The sequence below is a fragment of the Hibiscus syriacus genome, unplaced genomic scaffold (genome assembly GCF_006381635.1).
Source record: "Hibiscus syriacus cultivar Baekdansim isolate YM2019G1 unplaced genomic scaffold, ASM638163v2 tig00001644_pilon, whole genome shotgun sequence".
In the NCBI taxonomy this organism is placed as follows: domain Eukaryota; kingdom Viridiplantae; phylum Streptophyta; class Magnoliopsida; order Malvales; family Malvaceae; genus Hibiscus; species Hibiscus syriacus.
The window spans coordinates 1,024,109-1,041,998 of NW_024061878.1; the positions used below are offsets into that span (position 1 = coordinate 1,024,109).

The window sequence follows — 17,890 nt, forward strand, 5'->3', positions numbered from 1 at the left end:
CGTGGTGGTATTTATAGATGATATTTTGGTGTATTCCAAGTCAAGAGAAGAACATAATGCTCATCTTCGAGTGGTTCTTCATATACTTCGCGAGAAGAAGTTGTATGCCAAATTATCCAAGTACGAATTTTGGTTAGAAGAGATTGTTTTCCATGTTCATATAATCTCCATAGAGGGTATAAGAGTAGATCCTCAATAGATCCAAGCTATAGTGGATTGGAAACCCCTAAAGAATGTTTTAAAGTTTAGAGTTTCTTGGGGCTTGATGGTTATTATAGAAGGTTCATGAAGAACTTTTCAATGTTAGTGTTGTCGCTAACTAAGTTGTTACGAAAGGATGTACCTTTTGTTTGGACAGAGAAATGCCAAGAAAGTTTTGAAAGGCTCAAGAGAATAATAACAGAGGCCCCTGTGCTCTTACAACCTAAGTCAGGTAAATATTATGTAGTTTTAGTGATGCATCCCATAATGATTGGGGTGTGTACTGATGAAAGATGGAAAAGTTATGGCTTATGCCTCAAGACAGTTGAAGAATCACGAGAAAAATTACCGACACACAATTTGGAATTGACAACAGTTGTGTTTGCCTTAAAATCCTGGCGTCATTATATGTATGGTGAGCGGTGCCATATTTGTACAGATCAAAAAAGTCTAAAGTACCTGTTGACTCAAAAAGAAATGAACTTGAGTCAAAGAAGATGGATCGAGATTTTAAAATATTACAATTTAATTATTGATTATCATCCCAGAAAGGCGAATGTCGTAGCGGATGCACTTAGCCAAAAGATTTTTTATGCTCTACGGGCTTTGGATGTGCATATGTCTTTAAAGGAAGAAGGTGCCTTGTTTGCTGAACTTAAGTTAAAGTCGATGCTTTTGGATCGGGTAAAAGAGCTGTAAGGTCAAGATGAGAACTGTTTGGCAAGGATGGCACAAATAGAAAAAAAAAGAAACCACAGACTTCGAAATGAGGGCTAATTGATGTTTATATTATCGGGGATAACTTTACATTCCTGATAATGAGGAATTGAAGAAAGATATTCTTATTGAGGCACATTTTAGTCCTTTAATGATGCACCCAGGTGGGAATAAGATATATCAGGATTTAAAAAGTCATTATTGGTGGCTTGGAATAAAAATAGTTGTATCGGAGTTTGTGGCAAAATGTTTGACATGCCAGCAAGTGAAATCTGAACATCAAGTGCCATCTGGTTTGTTACAACCGATATTTATTCCTGAATTGAAATGGGAACGAGTTACAATGGATTTTGTTTCAGGGCTACCTTTGTCACCAGGTAAAAAGGACTCCATATGGGTAATTGTAGATCGACTGACCAAGATAGCTCATTTTATTCCAGTTCTAGTAGATTACTTGATGGATAAGTATGCGGAGTTGTATATAAAAGAGATATTCAGACTGCATGGAGTTCCTATATCAATAGTGTCCGATCGAGACCTAAGGTTTAGTTCAATATTTTGGAAGTCGTTACATGAGGCATTGAGTACTCGATTAAACTTCAGCACAGCTTTTCATCCGCAGACAGATGGGCAGTCAGAACGAGCTATCCAATACTAGATGATATGCTAAGGGCATGTGTGATTGAGTTTAAAGGATCATGGGAAAGGTATTTTCCTTTAGCGGAATTTGTGTATAACAACAGTTACCAATCAAGTATTAAAATGGCCTCGTATGAAGCTTTGTATTAGAGAAAGTGTCGAACACCATTAAATTGGTTTGAACTAAAAGACTGAGACCTAGTTGACTCGGAGTTGATTAACAAAATGGAGGATAAAGTGAAAATTATCCAAGGTAATCTAAAGATAGCCTCCGACCGCCAGAAGTCTTATGCAGATTTGAAAATAAAATAAATTGAATTTCAAGTGGGAGATAAGATATTTCTAAAAGTGTCGCCCTGGAAGAAAGTTTTGAGATTCACAAAGGAAAGTTGAGTCTAAGGTTTATTGGACCTTATGAGATCTTGGAAAGGGTTGAACTCGTAGCTTATCAATTAGAATCGCCTTCGGATATGGACAAGATCCACAATGTTTTCCACGTATCGATGCTTAGAAGGTATAGATCAAATCTATCCCATATCATCACGTCGAAAGAGATAGAAATCCGACCAGATTAAACTTATGAGGAAAACCAGTACGGATCATGGCTAAGGAAAACAATTAAATGCACAAAAAAGAATATGTTAGTTAAAGTGATATAGCATAATCATAAGGTAGAAGATGTTACTTGGGAAAGAGATGAGGACTTGAGAAAGCAATTTCCACACATCTTTATTTCAGGTACTTCTTAAGAGAGAGAATTGTAATACCCCAAAAGGTAGGTCAGTGACTATTTTGAAAGAATTTAAAAAGTTGAGGATTTAATTTAATAAATGTTAACGTATAAGAAATGATTTGAGTAAGACCAATTAGTAAGAAAATGATGATTAAAAGGGCATTTTGGTCCTTTGGAATGAAATGAAATTAAAACTCATTTTTAAAGATTAGGGATTTAAGAAAAAGGGGAAAGTTAAAGTTTAGTTAAGTTACTTACTCCTCTTCTTCTTCCTTCCGTGGATTGTGCTCTCCTCCATAGAAAAATGTAAACTTCATTTAGCTATTTCTTCCTTTCGATTCTAGTTTGCTCTTATAACATTAAGTGATGTGTGAGCCTAAGGAAGGGTTAAAGAATATTAATACTAAGAGGTGGAAGTTTTATTTGAGATTTAGGGAAATGGGTTTTTGAATGATATGTTGATATATTAGTTTTTATTAAGGATTATTAGTATATTTGACTTGTCAAATGAGCGAAAAAGAGATTAGAAGAATTGGATATGATTAAAAACATGTTAGAAAAAGTGGTACGATTCTCGAGTTGAGATGTTCTTTGGAGATTTTAGAAGTTATAAGAGGCTAAATGAAGGAAAGTTAGTTGGGTTAAGTAAAGAAGAGTTTAATAGTATTGTTGGAGGTAAAAGTAAGAGATTTAAAGGAAAAGTTAGTAAAAATCGGGATGAAAATGGTGAATCTGGGTAAGGGTATCGGTATTGATAGCACAGTATCGATACTATAGGTTTAAATGGGTAGAAATGTGATGAATAATATTGGTACTGATGCAATTAGTATCGATACTGATAGGGTATCGATACTAAAAAAAGTATCGATACCATGGATTCCAAAATGGTATCGATACTGAAAGGGAGTATCAATGCCATAGTATAGTAGTATCGATACTGAGAGAAAGGTATCGATACCATGAATTAAAGAATGTAGAAATGGTATTGATACTGAAAGGGGGTATCAATACCATAGTATAGAAGTATCGATACCATAGTATAGAAGTATCGATACCATGGTAGAGGTACCGATACTATTGAGCCTGGAACTATAAGATATGTTGAAATTGTTATAGAAATTGAAATAATAGTACTTTTGAGTATTACTAAAGTATTAATGTTAGGGAATATACTAACATTTGTTATGGTATATGTCTTTAATGGATGCTTGTGTAGATCATAACCAAGCTTCTGAATCTAGATAAAAAAAAGGGCAAAGATAAAGTTGCTGAGTAGCCGACATCATTTCATCTTATTAGCGAGGATTATAAGGTGAGTACATTCATTGTATTTATTTGAGATGAAGAAAATTCTAAATGAAATGTATAACGGTGCATTAAAGGCATGAAAGGATGCCAAACTGAAAATAATGAATAATTACTAAAGAATAATGGGAAAATGTACATAAAGAAAGGTATGCTGGACATACTAAGAATGTTTATGATGATAGTATGAAAGAAATTTGGTTTAGTTAATAAGGACGTATCTAATCCTTATGGATATATGAATTAGTTCGAAACTAAGAAATCATGATATACTTATGTATACATTAATGTTTCTTTACAATATTATGTCTCACTAAGTAAATATTTAACGTGTGTTGATTTCACGCGTAGGTGAAGGCAGAGGTTAGAATAATAAAGAGTGCAGCAGTAGCAGCAGCTATCATTAATTATGGTTGACTCGTTAGTAACAATAGGACAATCCAGGTTATTTTGAAAAACTTAGTTAGCATGTAATTAAAGTACGAAAAATACTTTGAATTGTATTTAAGTAAAACCTCGTAACAGATTCAAATTAATGTTTTGTTATAATAAATCAAAGTTATGTTTTAAGAAATCTGGAAACAAAATTTTATGGGTTTTTAAATGAGGGAATATTTTAAAAAGTGATATGACATATGTATCTCGTGTACGGAAAGGTATACGAGAGATGGGTATTACACCTTCGTTCAATATCTACACAATAATATGATCGAAATGAATATCGGAGTTTGTATTACTATTAATCAATCCTCAAAACTTAAGCTAAACAAAACACCTAATTCACAATTTCAATCTGAATAGTATCGGTACCTAGGCCTAGTATCGATACTTCCTCACTATGGTATTGATACTATCCTTCAGTATCGATACCCAATCTATATTCTGGAATTTGTCTTCTAAAAATGGTACTGATAATTATACATTAGTATCGATACCTACAGTATCGATATTGTTCTAAGGATTCATACAATTTCATCTTATAGTATTGATATTGTTCTTCCAATATCGATACTCAAACTCATAATTCACCTATTTTTTTCTTTCAAGTGTCGGTATTGTTCATCCAATATCGATACCTTTGCCCAGAAATTACCCATTTCAACTCGAACATTTACCAAAACTAACCTAAATCCCACACTTTTAACTTTTTTCAGGCCTCTAAACTCAACTACTCATATTAAAACCAACTTATGTCACTTTAACACACCAAAACATCAAAAATCCCACATAATCACTTGAAACCAAAAACCCATCCCAATTAATCAATATATCCCAAATCCATTTCCAACACCTTAAACTTCTTATTCTAGCTTATGACAAGTCAAATATAGTTTTAAAATCCATTTACTAATCATTTCTTATAAGTTCTCTAAAAAACCCTCTTTACAAATTCACCAATAACTTATCCATCCTTTAATTTCTACTTCTCTTTAAACGTTTTCAAGCTTCCCTAATACCTCAAGATTCAAAACCAATCAAAAATTACAAGAAAAAATTAAGTTAAAGATTTTATACCTTAACCCAGAACTCACAGAGGAGAGGACTAAGAAGGATGAAAAAGAGAGAATTCTAGATTTTCTCTTCTCTTCTTCTCCACGTGTTTATAATACACCATTAATGAATTTTAAATTCATTTCCTTGTATAAAGACCATTATACCCTTTCATCTGTCAATCTTTGCTAATCAAACCTACACCAATAATTTCCAATTAAGTCCTAGAACTTTTCAATTTATCAAAAAATCACAAAATTTTAAAATCTTACACTTTAATCACTAGCCCGTTGTTTGGGATGTTACACTAGTTCTAGACCAAAGGTACAACTTGAGAGACCTTACCTTTCAATCAATCTATACCTCAAATTGGTCATTAATGATGAGACTTGTCAAAGGGATATAATTCTTGAAGAATCAAAAGAGTAATTGATTTTTTGATACCCAATGAACCCTTGTTTTATAATTTGCTTCAATTGCAAGCCCATTGTACGGGGCACCATTTTTTAAAAATTCTTCATCAAATGTTTTCACATTTTAAAAATTAAAAGAGGAAGAAATAACATTTTCAAACAAGACAATCTCTCTAGACTAGATCTTGGAAAATGGTAAGTGTCTCTCAAACATAGAAACTCGTTATTAAAATTGGGGAAAATGACAATTTTTGGGGCAAAATGAGTTAAGGTAAGTAAAACAAGTTATCACAAGTCAAGAATTACAAGGGTACACTCCAGTGCAGAAAAATAATAAAGATAATCAAACCAAGAAGAGAATGAAGATTGCTCTTGCAACCATTCCCACCACAAATAAAAAAAACATGCATTTATACATGTTACATAAATTTTGCATCATATCATTTATCATTTGTACATACATGATAAATTTGGATTTCTCTCTCATGAGGATGCTTGTAAAATCTATTTTGAGAAACCATTTTGTTTTTCTTAAGACTTTTTTCTTAGAAACCTCGCTCTAGTTCTTCTTAGGATGGTTTTTCTAGAAATTCATTTTTTCCTTCCTAGGACGGTTTCTCTAGAAATTCACTTTTTCCCTTCTTAGGGTCGTTTCTCTAAAAAATTGTTAGAGTCTTTCTTAGGATCATTTCTCTAAAAATTTGTTTTAGTCCTTCTTAGGATTGTTTTCCTAGAAACCTCAACTTAACTTTCTCATGAAGATGAGCTAATCTTTTAGTGTTGTCGTCCTTGACTTTCTCGTGAAGGGGAGTCAATCTTTTAGTGTTGTCATTATTGACTTTCTTGTGAAGAGGAGTTAACCTTTAAGTGTTTTCATTCTTGACTTTCTCGTGAAGAGGATTCAATCTTTTAGAGTTTCCATTCTTGACTTTCTCGTGAAGGGGAGTCAATCTTTCAATGTTGTCATTCTTGATTTTCTTGTGGAGAGGAGTCAATCTTTTAGTGTTGTCATTCTTTATTTTATCACGAAGAAGAGTTAATTCTTTAGTGATGTCATTCTTGACTTTCTCATGAAGATGAGTCAATCTTTTAGTGTTGTCCTTCTTGAATTTTTCATGACGAGGAGTCAATCTTTCAGTGTTGTCATTCTTGACTTTCTCGTGAAAAGGAGTCAATCTTTTAGTGTTGTCTTTCTTGAATTTCTCATGAAGAGGAGTCAAACTTTTAGTGATGTTATTCTTGACTTTCTCGCGAAGAGGAGTCAACCTTTTAGTGATGTCATTCTTGACTTTCTGGGGAAAAGAAGTCAACCTTTTAGTAATGATATTTTCAACTTAACTTTCTCGCGGAGATGACTCAAATTTTCAGTAGTATCATTGTCCAACCTAACTTTTTCATGTAGAGAAGTCAGGAACTCACCAAAAAGTAGCCAAATGTCTTCAAAGTGGATGAGCAGTGTTGTTTCCGACATTAAATTTCCATACGACCAAATGAAAATTGTTACCTTGTTGGCTTTGCCCTATTTGTGTCTTCAAACCAATGGTTCATGCATTTTACATGAAGATGCATCTGGCATCATTCATCATTTCATCAAAGCAATAAGAGTTTCTCCTCTCATGAGAATGTCTTTAAAATCTATTTTTAGAAATCATTTTCCTTTCTGAAGAGTAGCGGAGTAGATCCATTTTTTCAAATTTGATCTTCTCTGAAGAGCAGTGAAGCAAACCAACCTTTATTCAATCTTCCCTAAAGAGTGGTGAAGTGAATTAATGTTTCCATATTTGATCTACCCTGAAAGCAGTGGAGCATATCCCTTTTTCCAGATTTGATATTCTCTAAAGAACAGTGAAGCAAATATACCTCGATTAAATCTTCCCTGAAGAGCATTGAATTGAATCAACGTTTCTAGATCTGATATACCCCAAAAAATAGCAGAGCATATCCCTTTTTTCAGATTTGATCTTACCTGAAGAGTTGTGGAACAAATCTACCTCAATTTAATATTCCCTAAAGAACAATAAAGTGAATTGAAGTTTCCATATATGATATACCCTGAAAAGTAACTGAGCATATACTTTTTTTTCAAATTTGATCTTCAAAAATCTCACTTGAGATGATTATCGTTTTCAGTCCCACTTGAATAACATCAAGATGGAACCAGACAAAAACGCGTTATCTTTTTATCTTTGCCCTATTCTTGTTAACACAATAATTAACAAAGAGAGACAGTTGTAGACACCCGTTTTGTCTGAGTTTTTAATTTATTATTATTATTATTATTATATTTATTTTTTCTTTTATTGTAGGCCAACAAAAATATACAAGCCCAAACTGGGTCCAATTACAAAGGAATCAGTAGGCTCAATGAACTGAAGCCCAAGTGTCTAAAAAAATAAAGGTTGGAAACCCTAGCCACCCTTAGCCATCTGCCACCCGTCGTCGCCTCCACCACCGCTCACATGCCCACTGCCGAAGAGCAAAACTGAGATTTCAACCACCACCGACGATCCTACCTAAAAAATCCCAACAAAATTAAACCAATAAAAATAGTAAAAATGTATAATAAAAAGCAACAAACAATTAATGTCGAAAAATACAGGATCCCCATTCCTATACCAACCAACCCTAGTCTCAGCCATCATGCCTCCTCTGTCTTCGCCAAACTCCAACCACCATGAAGAAAAAAAGAAGCAACCACAATAAAAGGAAGAGAAATCAGAACCAGTAAAAAAAAAGAGAAGGGGAAGAGAGAGCAAGGACCCAATTTTGAGAAAAAATAGAGAGAAAAAATAAAAAAATAAGAATAAAAAAAGAGGAGAAAAGGGAGGAAGAATAAGGGAAAGGGAGTTCGAACCATATCAGAAAAAATGGGGGATTCAGAAAAAAAGGCATAAGCCCAGTTTCAGAAAGAAAAAAAACTTTAGGGAAGAAAAAAATAGAGAAAGGAAAAAAAGAAAATCTTTTGGAAAAAAAAGAGAGAGATTTTACATCGGTTTCAAAGGTCTTTATTTCACTTGTGACCAGAGGACCTCCATAACATCATAGGTAGCTTTTTTTGGTTTTATTTTTTAGGGATTGTGGGGGTTAGGTTAGATTTGAGTTTGGTTTGTTTAAGGATTTAAAATAGAGGTGTTTAGGGGTTTATCAGACCCTCATCGAGATCGTTCAAGGATGACCGGAAAGGCTTTTCTTCTCTCGGTTCAATAAAAAAAATAAGTGAGAAGGAAAAAGAGAGGAGAAAACGACGCATGGAAAAAAGGGAGAAAAGAAAATGAGGGCTAGGGTTTTCATGAAGTTTATAATGGGGTATTTAAATCTCATCTAAAACTACATCGTTTTAGGAACTAGGGTTTTCCTGAAATCAGTGCATGGTCTAATCACGCATGGAGGATCTTGTACTTTGTAACATTTCATTTGGTCACTAAAATAGTTTCTTTCTTTGTGTTTTAGCACCCCAATTTCGTCATGCTTCCATTTCAATCCCCTTTTCAATGTTTATAAATCTTTTCTCCCAAATTTTATTTTCAGCCGTTATTTTTATTTTTATTTTTTGATTGATTTGATATATTCATTGTTAAATTTCAATTTGGCTCCTAAATTTTAAAGCCACTTATTGTTGGTCCTTGAATACATGTGTTGTTTATGAGTATATCTTATGTTTTTTATCATTTGCATTGTGATTGTGTAATTTATTACATTTATTTTAGTCCTAAATGGGTTTGTAGTGTTAATTTCTTTTTAATGTTTAGATGATTTCCTTAATTTGTTAGACCCTTAATTTAGCCTTTATTTAAATCCTAATTTAAGTAACTTCAACTTTTAACCTCCATAAGTTACGAATCCCTTTAATTTAGCTAGCTTTGATTTAAAATGCTTTATATTCGGTTCTATTAATTAAATATATGTAAATTATCCTAAGTGTAGAGGTTAAATAATAGGTAAAAGATTTAAGCATTTACACATAATACTGTCAATATATAGTAGGCGTATATGTTCTATATAGTATGATGTCTACTTTTAATAATATACCCTTTAATTTCATTTCCAATTTCATTTTAATTTTTTTATTTAATAATTTGACTCATTTTCCATGCCTTTTAAATTTATAATTTTTCTTTCCATGTATTTGTATTAATCTTGTTATTGTATATTGATTTATTATTAAATATGTTTCTTTCCTTAGTTACGCGTATTTGTTTTATTATAATATATATAGTAAATGCATTTATGTCGTAGTGTGTGGCTATAAACATGTATTTATGTAAATAACTTTTGAATACATGTTGACTTTTATGTTTGTGTTTTGTATTAAATGTGATGGTTATTTTATGTCTATTTATTTTAATATATTTAGAAAAAAAAACTTTGGTGCATATAGGTCTAGGGTTTAATTTGAATTAATTTATACGATACCTTCCTATGCATTTCTTGACTCTATCAAAATAATTTGAATAAGGGAATATCCGTTTATTTTGAGATTGAGAGAAGTGGTTGTCTTAAGGAATAAGAGGTCACTTTCAATAGTTTTAAAATAAAAGGTATCATGTCACTCAAAACAATAAAAATTGATTTCATTTAAAACTTAAGATTGAGAAAAAGATCATGTTTTTTTAATTACATTTATCGAGAAAATACTGCTAGAATAGATGTAAGGTCTAGTCTCGATATCTTTAAGTAATTGAACATCCTTATTCTTATTAAAGGTTGGTAATATAATTATTTTATTGCATTTATTCCGTTCTATGCATTAGAAATGTGTTTTAATTTGTATGTGTTTAAAAGGGGCCTAAATTAAATTACATTTGAATTTATGAGTTTTATTGCAAAGATAACTAATTAATTAATTAGGTACCGATTTAGGGCGTTGTGGGGTGTTAATCTTTTCCTATGCGTAACTGACTCCTAAATTCAAATTTTTGGTAATGCATACCATAAAATTGTTGTTTTAATCAAAATTAATATTTTTATTAAAATGACAAATATATTTTTTGGTGTCCAATCATACCCTAATAAAATATTGGTGGCGACTCCACGAACCGATTTTATGGTTTTTTAAACTCGAGTCCCAAATTATTCGAGGCAAACGTTTTTTTACAAAATCCTGATATTTTTAATCAACTTCAGATTTTAAAAGGAATGTCTCGACGGCAGGGGCTACGTCGGTGGCAGTGATCGTGGCCAAAAAAGATGGTGGTGTATTAAAGTTAGGATTTGAGATTTTGGTGTTGTTTTATAATATAAGAAAAATTAGTGTTTTTTATAAATATCATAATATTTGTAATATTTTATTGTAAAAATAAATTTCAAAATACTTGATTGTGACACGTGTCACTTAACGGGAGAAATTAATGTCGTTGACGGCCCAGTCACCTAAACAGGTAACGTTTGTAACGTTAGACACTTGGATGAGACAAAAATTAGTTTAGGCACCTATTTAGAAAAATGGATATAGTTTAGGCACTTATTTTGACATTAAGCCTTATTATAACATAAAAAAAACCTTTCGTTATAACATATAAAGAACTTGACTTGAAGTATAATTAAGCGTATTTATGGGAGGGAAAAAATTTATCTCGTTTAAATAGACATCGTTAATTGAACGGCAAAATTTTCAAATATGATCAGGAATAAGCATGAATCTGGTTAGGTCAAGTTTTCGATTTAAACTCGATAAAAATAGGTTTTCACTTACTTGTCTTTTGAGATAAAATTTACATTTGATCCGACATAAATATATAATATATAATACTTCTTAATTTTATTTGATAAAATATATATTTAATTGGAAAACAATATAGAGAATGATATTATTATAATTATCCTAGATATATATAGTATAATTTTTTTTATAGAAAGTCGCTAGTTTTATTAAAAATATAAAATATCCAAAATTATAATAAAACTTTACAAGCATAACCGTAAACCTAAAATATAATTATGATATTTTTCTATTACCATTGAGAAAAAACTAGTCACATATATCACATAAAGACCAAAGAAGGAAAAAAAATTAAAAAACCTAACCAAAAAAATTGAATAAAATAAAGATATGAACAAATCTGACTGTATCGGTAAACGAACCACAAAAGTGGATGAAGCTACTGACTACTGACAAATCGCAAATCAGAGTCAAACGACGTGAGAAAACTATTCACGAACGCAAAACCCGTATCCAAATCAATCCGAGGGTCCAAAGTAGGGAAGATCATCATGATAACAAATAAGCGTCATCTTGATCAATCGTGACGATGTCAAATCCCACCCTAAGAAAAAAAAAACAAAAACAACGGCAAAAAACTGTAAACAATGGCAAAAAGTCGTAAACAACCAAAAGATAGAGAAAAACATATCACAAAGACAAAGATAAACGTGTCACAAAAACAGAGATAAATGTGCCATAAAAACAAAGAACATTTCAAAAAGACATAATTATTTTTATTAAAAAAATTAAAAAAACAAAGAAAAAAGATATCCGGCAGGCGACAACCATCATTAAAATCGGTTTCGCCGCCGGTTAAACAAAATTGAAAAAGAAAAAAATTAGATTGATCAATAACATTGACACAAGTTGTAAAGAATAAAAAATGGAAAAGAGAGGAGGAAAGCTATAAAGTATAATCATATTATTATTTTGGTTAGATCAAATCGAATATTTTTCATCTTAAACTTGAACATAACCTAAACTTATAATCTAAAAAACCTAACCGATTTGAATTCAATTTTTTAAAAATTTCCTTATCAAATAAGATTATATTGAAACCCGTCGAGTATAAGTCTCGTGACTATTCCTAAATACATGGATAGACCTAGAGAGGGAAAGTGGGGACGGTTGCTACCTAAAAATTTTAAAACTTTATATAATTTAAATATTTTTTTATTTTTTATTAAAAGTCTATTTTCACGCCCCTAAAATTTTACAAATTTATCTCCCTTATAAGCTTGTCCACTCTAACATAAACGTCTGTGTTACCATAAAACATTTATATAATCTGATCACAACATTTTTCCCCCCTTAAATTTGCAAGCGCATTACAAAATAATCGATGGGGGACTTTTTTGAGACAATGTAAACCTCAAAACACTACCACAATTTTGCAATGCATTTTTTGTCCTCTTTCATTTGGCCTAAATGGTGGAGGAATGTATGACATCCTATTCTATTTCATATTACAGAAGAAAACCATGCTTTCATCTGCAGATAAATCACATGAAGATCAACCATGAGGACCAGATCGGTTCAGCTCCCGCTGAAAGTCTCGGCATTTTGCTGGTTCATATCGGGAACTCTCCGAAGTGAATTAACTGCTCGAGTGGGTTGGACCAGCGGTGGCATCAGAACTTGGGAACCATGCTGCTGCTCGTCAGACCAAGCCTGCCATCTTCTTCTCCATCGTTGGATCTCGATAATGATCGAACTCCCACTCATTGCAACACCAAAACCAGAAAATGTTGCGAGGAGAACCGATAGAACTGCTTGTACTTTCACCTGCAGCACAAAAACCATGTTTTACACAAAATTTATGCTTAGAAATCCAGAAAAATGTGTACTTTAATGACCCATTGCACTGATATTTTTCTTTTTTATTTGACTATGCACCGGACAAAGGTGTATGAAGAGTCCGGATTACTTCGGCGAGTGCTAGTACTGATTGAGAATGCACAAATCAAAGCAAGATGACGCTAACATGTAGAGAGTTCTTAATCTAAATTACCAGTTGAAGTATAAAAATGAATAAAATCCCATAAATTTTGGGGAAAAACTCGATTTTTGAGCCGGCTAAAGAAGGTAGCGAGAACCACTTACCAATGAATAAAATATGTGAGCAAAGAAAACCACCAAAGCAAATTGAATTGATGCGTAAACCCAGATGAATCTTCGCTTCACTGAACACCAAACATTCAAAATGTTTGTCAAAAATATATATCATTGATAAAAACATGTTGAACAGATATCGAAAATATAATCATATAGCTCAAAGATGTTTGCCAAGCTGACCCATTGTTGATGAAGTCATGGATGCAAGGAGGCCTAGCACGCAAGAAAACGGAAGCGATATAGCGATGGCTCCGGTACCCATTTTTCCAACCTGCAGGTTTAACAGTATGTCAAGGATATGCATATAAAATAGCATAAAGGAGACATTTCGGAAAGAAAACTGCTTTATACCAGAAGCTGCTCGAGAAAACAGAAGTACGCAAGCATGCTAATGATTACAAGAACCGGGACCTCCTGCCAAACCCTGCAATCATCAAACCAATAAGTGCTCGGGAATATAGAACAATAAGTAGAACACGCAGAAGCAGTCCAGTTTTTCGGATTTTACTTAATATTTAGCTGAGAGAATGTATAGTTTTAGGATGAACTAGAGCTTGCTGTTATAGCCTATGGAACCCAAAGAGATATATAGCATGCAAAATTGAACATATTAGTGACTGATAGATATCTAGACCTGATTCTTATCCAAGTAACGTAGTCAGTAAGAAATAGTTATTTACCTGTATCCATGAACATCAGCCTGAAGAGCTCTTCCACCATTTCGAGCTCGAACACTCTGGATTCGTAAAAGGGTGACTGGTAGGTTCTGAACCTCTTGCTTGCACACATCACATGTCTTGTTGCCTTTGATGGTAAACCATTTAACAGCACAGTCTTTGTGGGCCAATGCAAGCTCGCCTTTGCAGCTGCATTCCATCTTAAATGTTTCTCCGCCTTCACATAGTTCAACCATACAAATTCGACAAACAGCCTCTTCTTCCGGTATGTCCTCGCCATCAGGGGCACAGTTTTCTGAACAGCAAGATTTTCATAAGACATTGCAGACAAAAGATTCAGGTTTAATTTCGTGTCAAATCTGTTCAGACAAAGATCTTAGTCTAAACATAGATGAATACATACCAGCATCAGGTCCGTTTGAAGCATTTGAACTGATATTTCCTTCCTTTACTCGCGGAGTTGAAGGGACCACTCGGAAGAACGAATCCATCCTCCTTAATTTTCCTTCTTTTTCGTTTGCAGGAACTGAAAACGAGCGAGCTATCTGCAGCATGCTTCCCTTACTCTGCAAAGAAACTAACAACTTGATACCAGCACTCGAAATCCTTTTACAGAAACGACTAACTTCAGAAAGGAGAAACCCAGAATATCCTACAGACAGTTTCAGATGTTCAATTAACACTAAAACATAACTTGGCCATGTCATTAGATTGCAGATATGTTACTTGTGAAATAATTCGAGCAACAAACTAACCCCATCCATTTAAGTCATAACCAAAAAACCAACTAGGTTAATCCGAAGTTATACGATGTCAAGAAGAAACATTAAGAAACTTACGGAGCCACCTAGGCTTCCACCGCTTACGGACTCCGGGTTTGAATGTGCAATTTGCGTTACAGGCAATGATGATGTCCTATTTATCCTAGGAGTAAATATCTTTGTAAGTGACAGTGTCCTTGAGATGGGAGGCTTCTCTCGTATAGAAGTATACGAAGAAGATTCAGGAGCAACGTTCACAGCCTTTTCAATATCTGAACTTATAGTTCGATGCTTGAAGCTTAGTTTCCGTAAGAGACTCTTCAACGATTTGCCTTTCGATGATGGGGGACCTGAGGATCCATTAACCCGTGCATCAGATGGACTCGGTGTCAAGAGAAAATTCACTTTCCTGGGAGTCAAACTAGGTGTTTGAGGCATCTTAATTGTGACAGACTCTTGAGAGGAATCATCCATAGTTCTTGAGGGTATCTCGAGAAAGAGGCTGCTTCGCTTCGAGTTACGAGCATCCATCGTTTCCTCGGTTATTCCCGCCGAATCTTCGACCTTAAACAAGAACAGTTCATCATTATGCAAGCAAATATACAATGATAAACATAACTTGAGAGCCGCTCTTAGCATATTACTGTAAAGATTAGCTGATAAATACTTCACAATGACTAAGGCAGTCCTACTGAATGGGATTTAAATAGAGGTCCATTATAGGAAGAGCAGCCGTTATATAATGATAATGGCGCTGTCCGAAACCGTTATTTCATGATCAAGATAGCATCACTATGTCCGCGATAAACATAACTCAACCGCAATTTAAATCCTGTTCGAAATGAAGACGAACCGGTTCTGGAATTAATTGTGGACTTCTAAGTTGCCTTAAACATCAAATCCCCCAGAGTGAAGCTAATTAATTTGTGCTTAATTTTGCTCATGAGAATAAGGTGCCACGAAAAACAGCATGGATCATAATCTTTACATCAAGTGAACATGCATGATCTGCATCTTCGATGAATTAAACCAGTTGATTTGCATTACTGCAAATTTCCATCGAAGGATTCTCTAGCGGAAAATGTTATCAAATAAAGATTGAATAAAATTCAGTTAAAAAACACAAATTAAACATTAACCAGAAGCTAATGGTTTGGCAAAGAGACAGAGCCAAAACATGCAAAACAAATTCAAAACTTTTCCAAAACACACAAGAACTAAGAACAATCATTTGATCGCCAAAAAAAACCATACCTGTTGAATAGGAACAGCAACACTTCCTTGTCTTGAAGCAGCATCTTCCTTTGTCACTGTATTTTCTTCGTTCTCCATTTCTTTCATCAATAAAATCAAAGAGAATCCCACCAAAGTAACAGTCTTGAAAGAGATGAAGAGTGGAAAAAAGATTAGATAAAATGAAATAAAGTGGGTTACTCTTGAAAAGTGTGGAGCTCAACAATATTTTCTCATTTAAGGCAAGTGATGGTGGAAAACATGGCCTACTGACACTTCTCTCCCCCTCCCTCTCTCTCTCTCTCTCTCTCTCTCTCGCACTAGTAGGTATCAGGAATTTAAATTGCGGTCGCGTTACATTTATCACGATTGCGAACGTAATAGATGCTATCATGATCAATACGGGTATCACGGACGTAAATTTTTTAATTCGCACAACTTATTACATAATATAATAAATTATAATTATAATTATAAAAAATCAATTTTAATGATATTTAGAGTATTTTCTAACACTTGTGAACTTATAAAAACTTTTATTAATACATTATTATAATTTTTACAATCATTAATTATTCTTATATTTATTTATAAATTTCTTAAAAATATTATACAAGGAACATAAAATTAAAATTAGAATTTATAAATATAAAACAATTCATTAATTCTATTATCAATAATATAATACAAAATATAATAAACATTTACTAACAGTGAAGAAAAATAAGTTTATCGCATAAATTAATAAATAATAAAAATAATTTAAGTGTATAAAATTTAAATTTAACATTTAATCTCTTAAAATAAATCATAATCATTTAAAAAATTAATCCATAAAATTATCTTTTATTATTCACTTACCAAAAAAATATTAAAATTTAAAACTCACAAAACTAAAACAAACCCAACACAAAAACCCATAACATGGTAACCCAAATCTTATTAATTTATTGAGATTTCTTTTGATCCAAACCCAAACAATTAAAAATAAAAAAATATTTAAAATCTAAAACATAAATAAAATAAAAATTACTAAATACCCAAGCCTCTTATTCTTTTATCTTGTGCGTGTGAGAGAAGGGAGGCAGAGATGCAGGAAAAGCAGAGAAAATTAAACTTCCATGTTTATTTTTCGTTTGTGCTTTTCATCAAAAAGTTTCATTTATGTTCTTGTAGATGTATTGTTGAAAGCTTCCCTTGCACTTTCTTTGTTGAAAAATCATCAATTGGAACATCATATTTCATGTTTTCTTCTCTTTGTTGTCCAAAAAAAAGGTATAGGTATGGTCATTTTCCATCTTTTTTCTTTCTTCTAAGCTCTATTTTTTCTTTTGAAAATTCAGAAAATTTGTATGGGTTTCAGTATTTGATTTGGTGTAACGAGAAATAACAGGAATAATGGCCCGCTATCACCGTGATCGGCCGTTACACTTTAAGTTGTGGCCACAATCGACCGCTATTGATATGATTCTACTTAACACCGGTATTTTGGACAATAGCAGTATCGGACGATGGCACTATCGTGAAATAGCGGCCGCTATTAAGTTTGTGCTCCACTATTTGAAACCCTTGTAGGCACCACCGTTAAATGCAAGACACAAAACACCAGATTTCAACTTTCACTTCAATTACTTTGTCTAATTTAACCGCCATGAATGCTTGCAAACCACAAACCCTTTGTTCTCCTTGTTCATGATATCAATGGAAATGAAAACGAAAGGAAAAGAAAATATGGTTATACTTTCAATTATTTTTCCATTTTCTTTTGTTCACTGTTACGTTTTGTTCATGGCTTTTTGGAGGTTTTCACTTCAATCGCTCAAGCTCATCCTATTAAATGAATTAATAAAAATATTTTTAAATAAGGTTAAATGCGTTAAACTAAAATTGTTACTTTTAATTTA

At 32.8% G+C, this 17,890-nt stretch overlaps 1 protein-coding gene across 1 annotated transcript; it reads right to left on the minus strand.

Annotated features, from left to right (window-relative positions):
* Positions 1–12,545: 12,545 nt before the first annotated feature.
* On the minus strand, positions 12,546–16,167 carry LOC120129242. The gene is made up of 8 exons (XM_039146801.1): positions 16,008–16,167; positions 14,832–15,317; positions 14,396–14,558; positions 13,996–14,287; positions 13,667–13,739; positions 13,496–13,586; positions 13,304–13,383; positions 12,546–12,985 (listed from the first exon to the last, which is right to left on the minus strand). Exons 1-8 carry the CDS (start codon positions 16,092–16,094, stop codon positions 12,737–12,739), a joined length of 1,521 nt encoding a protein of 506 aa, XP_039002732.1. The 5' UTR covers positions 16,095–16,167; the 3' UTR covers positions 12,546–12,736.
* Between the last annotated feature and the right edge of the window lie 1,723 nt (positions 16,168–17,890).

Coding starts and splice junctions, on each gene's coding strand:
- LOC120129242 (XM_039146801.1), bottom strand. CDS start 16,094: ATGAAAGAAATGGAGAACGAAGAAAATACAGTGACAAAGGAAGATGCT. Junction 14,559..14,831: donor GTGGAAGCCTAGGTGGCTCC/GTAAGTTTCTTA, acceptor GTTTCTTTGCAG/AGTAAGGGAAGCATGCTGCA. Junction 13,740..13,995: donor GCTGATGTTCATGGATACAG/GTAAATAACTAT, acceptor TGATGATTGCAG/GGTTTGGCAGGAGGTCCCGG.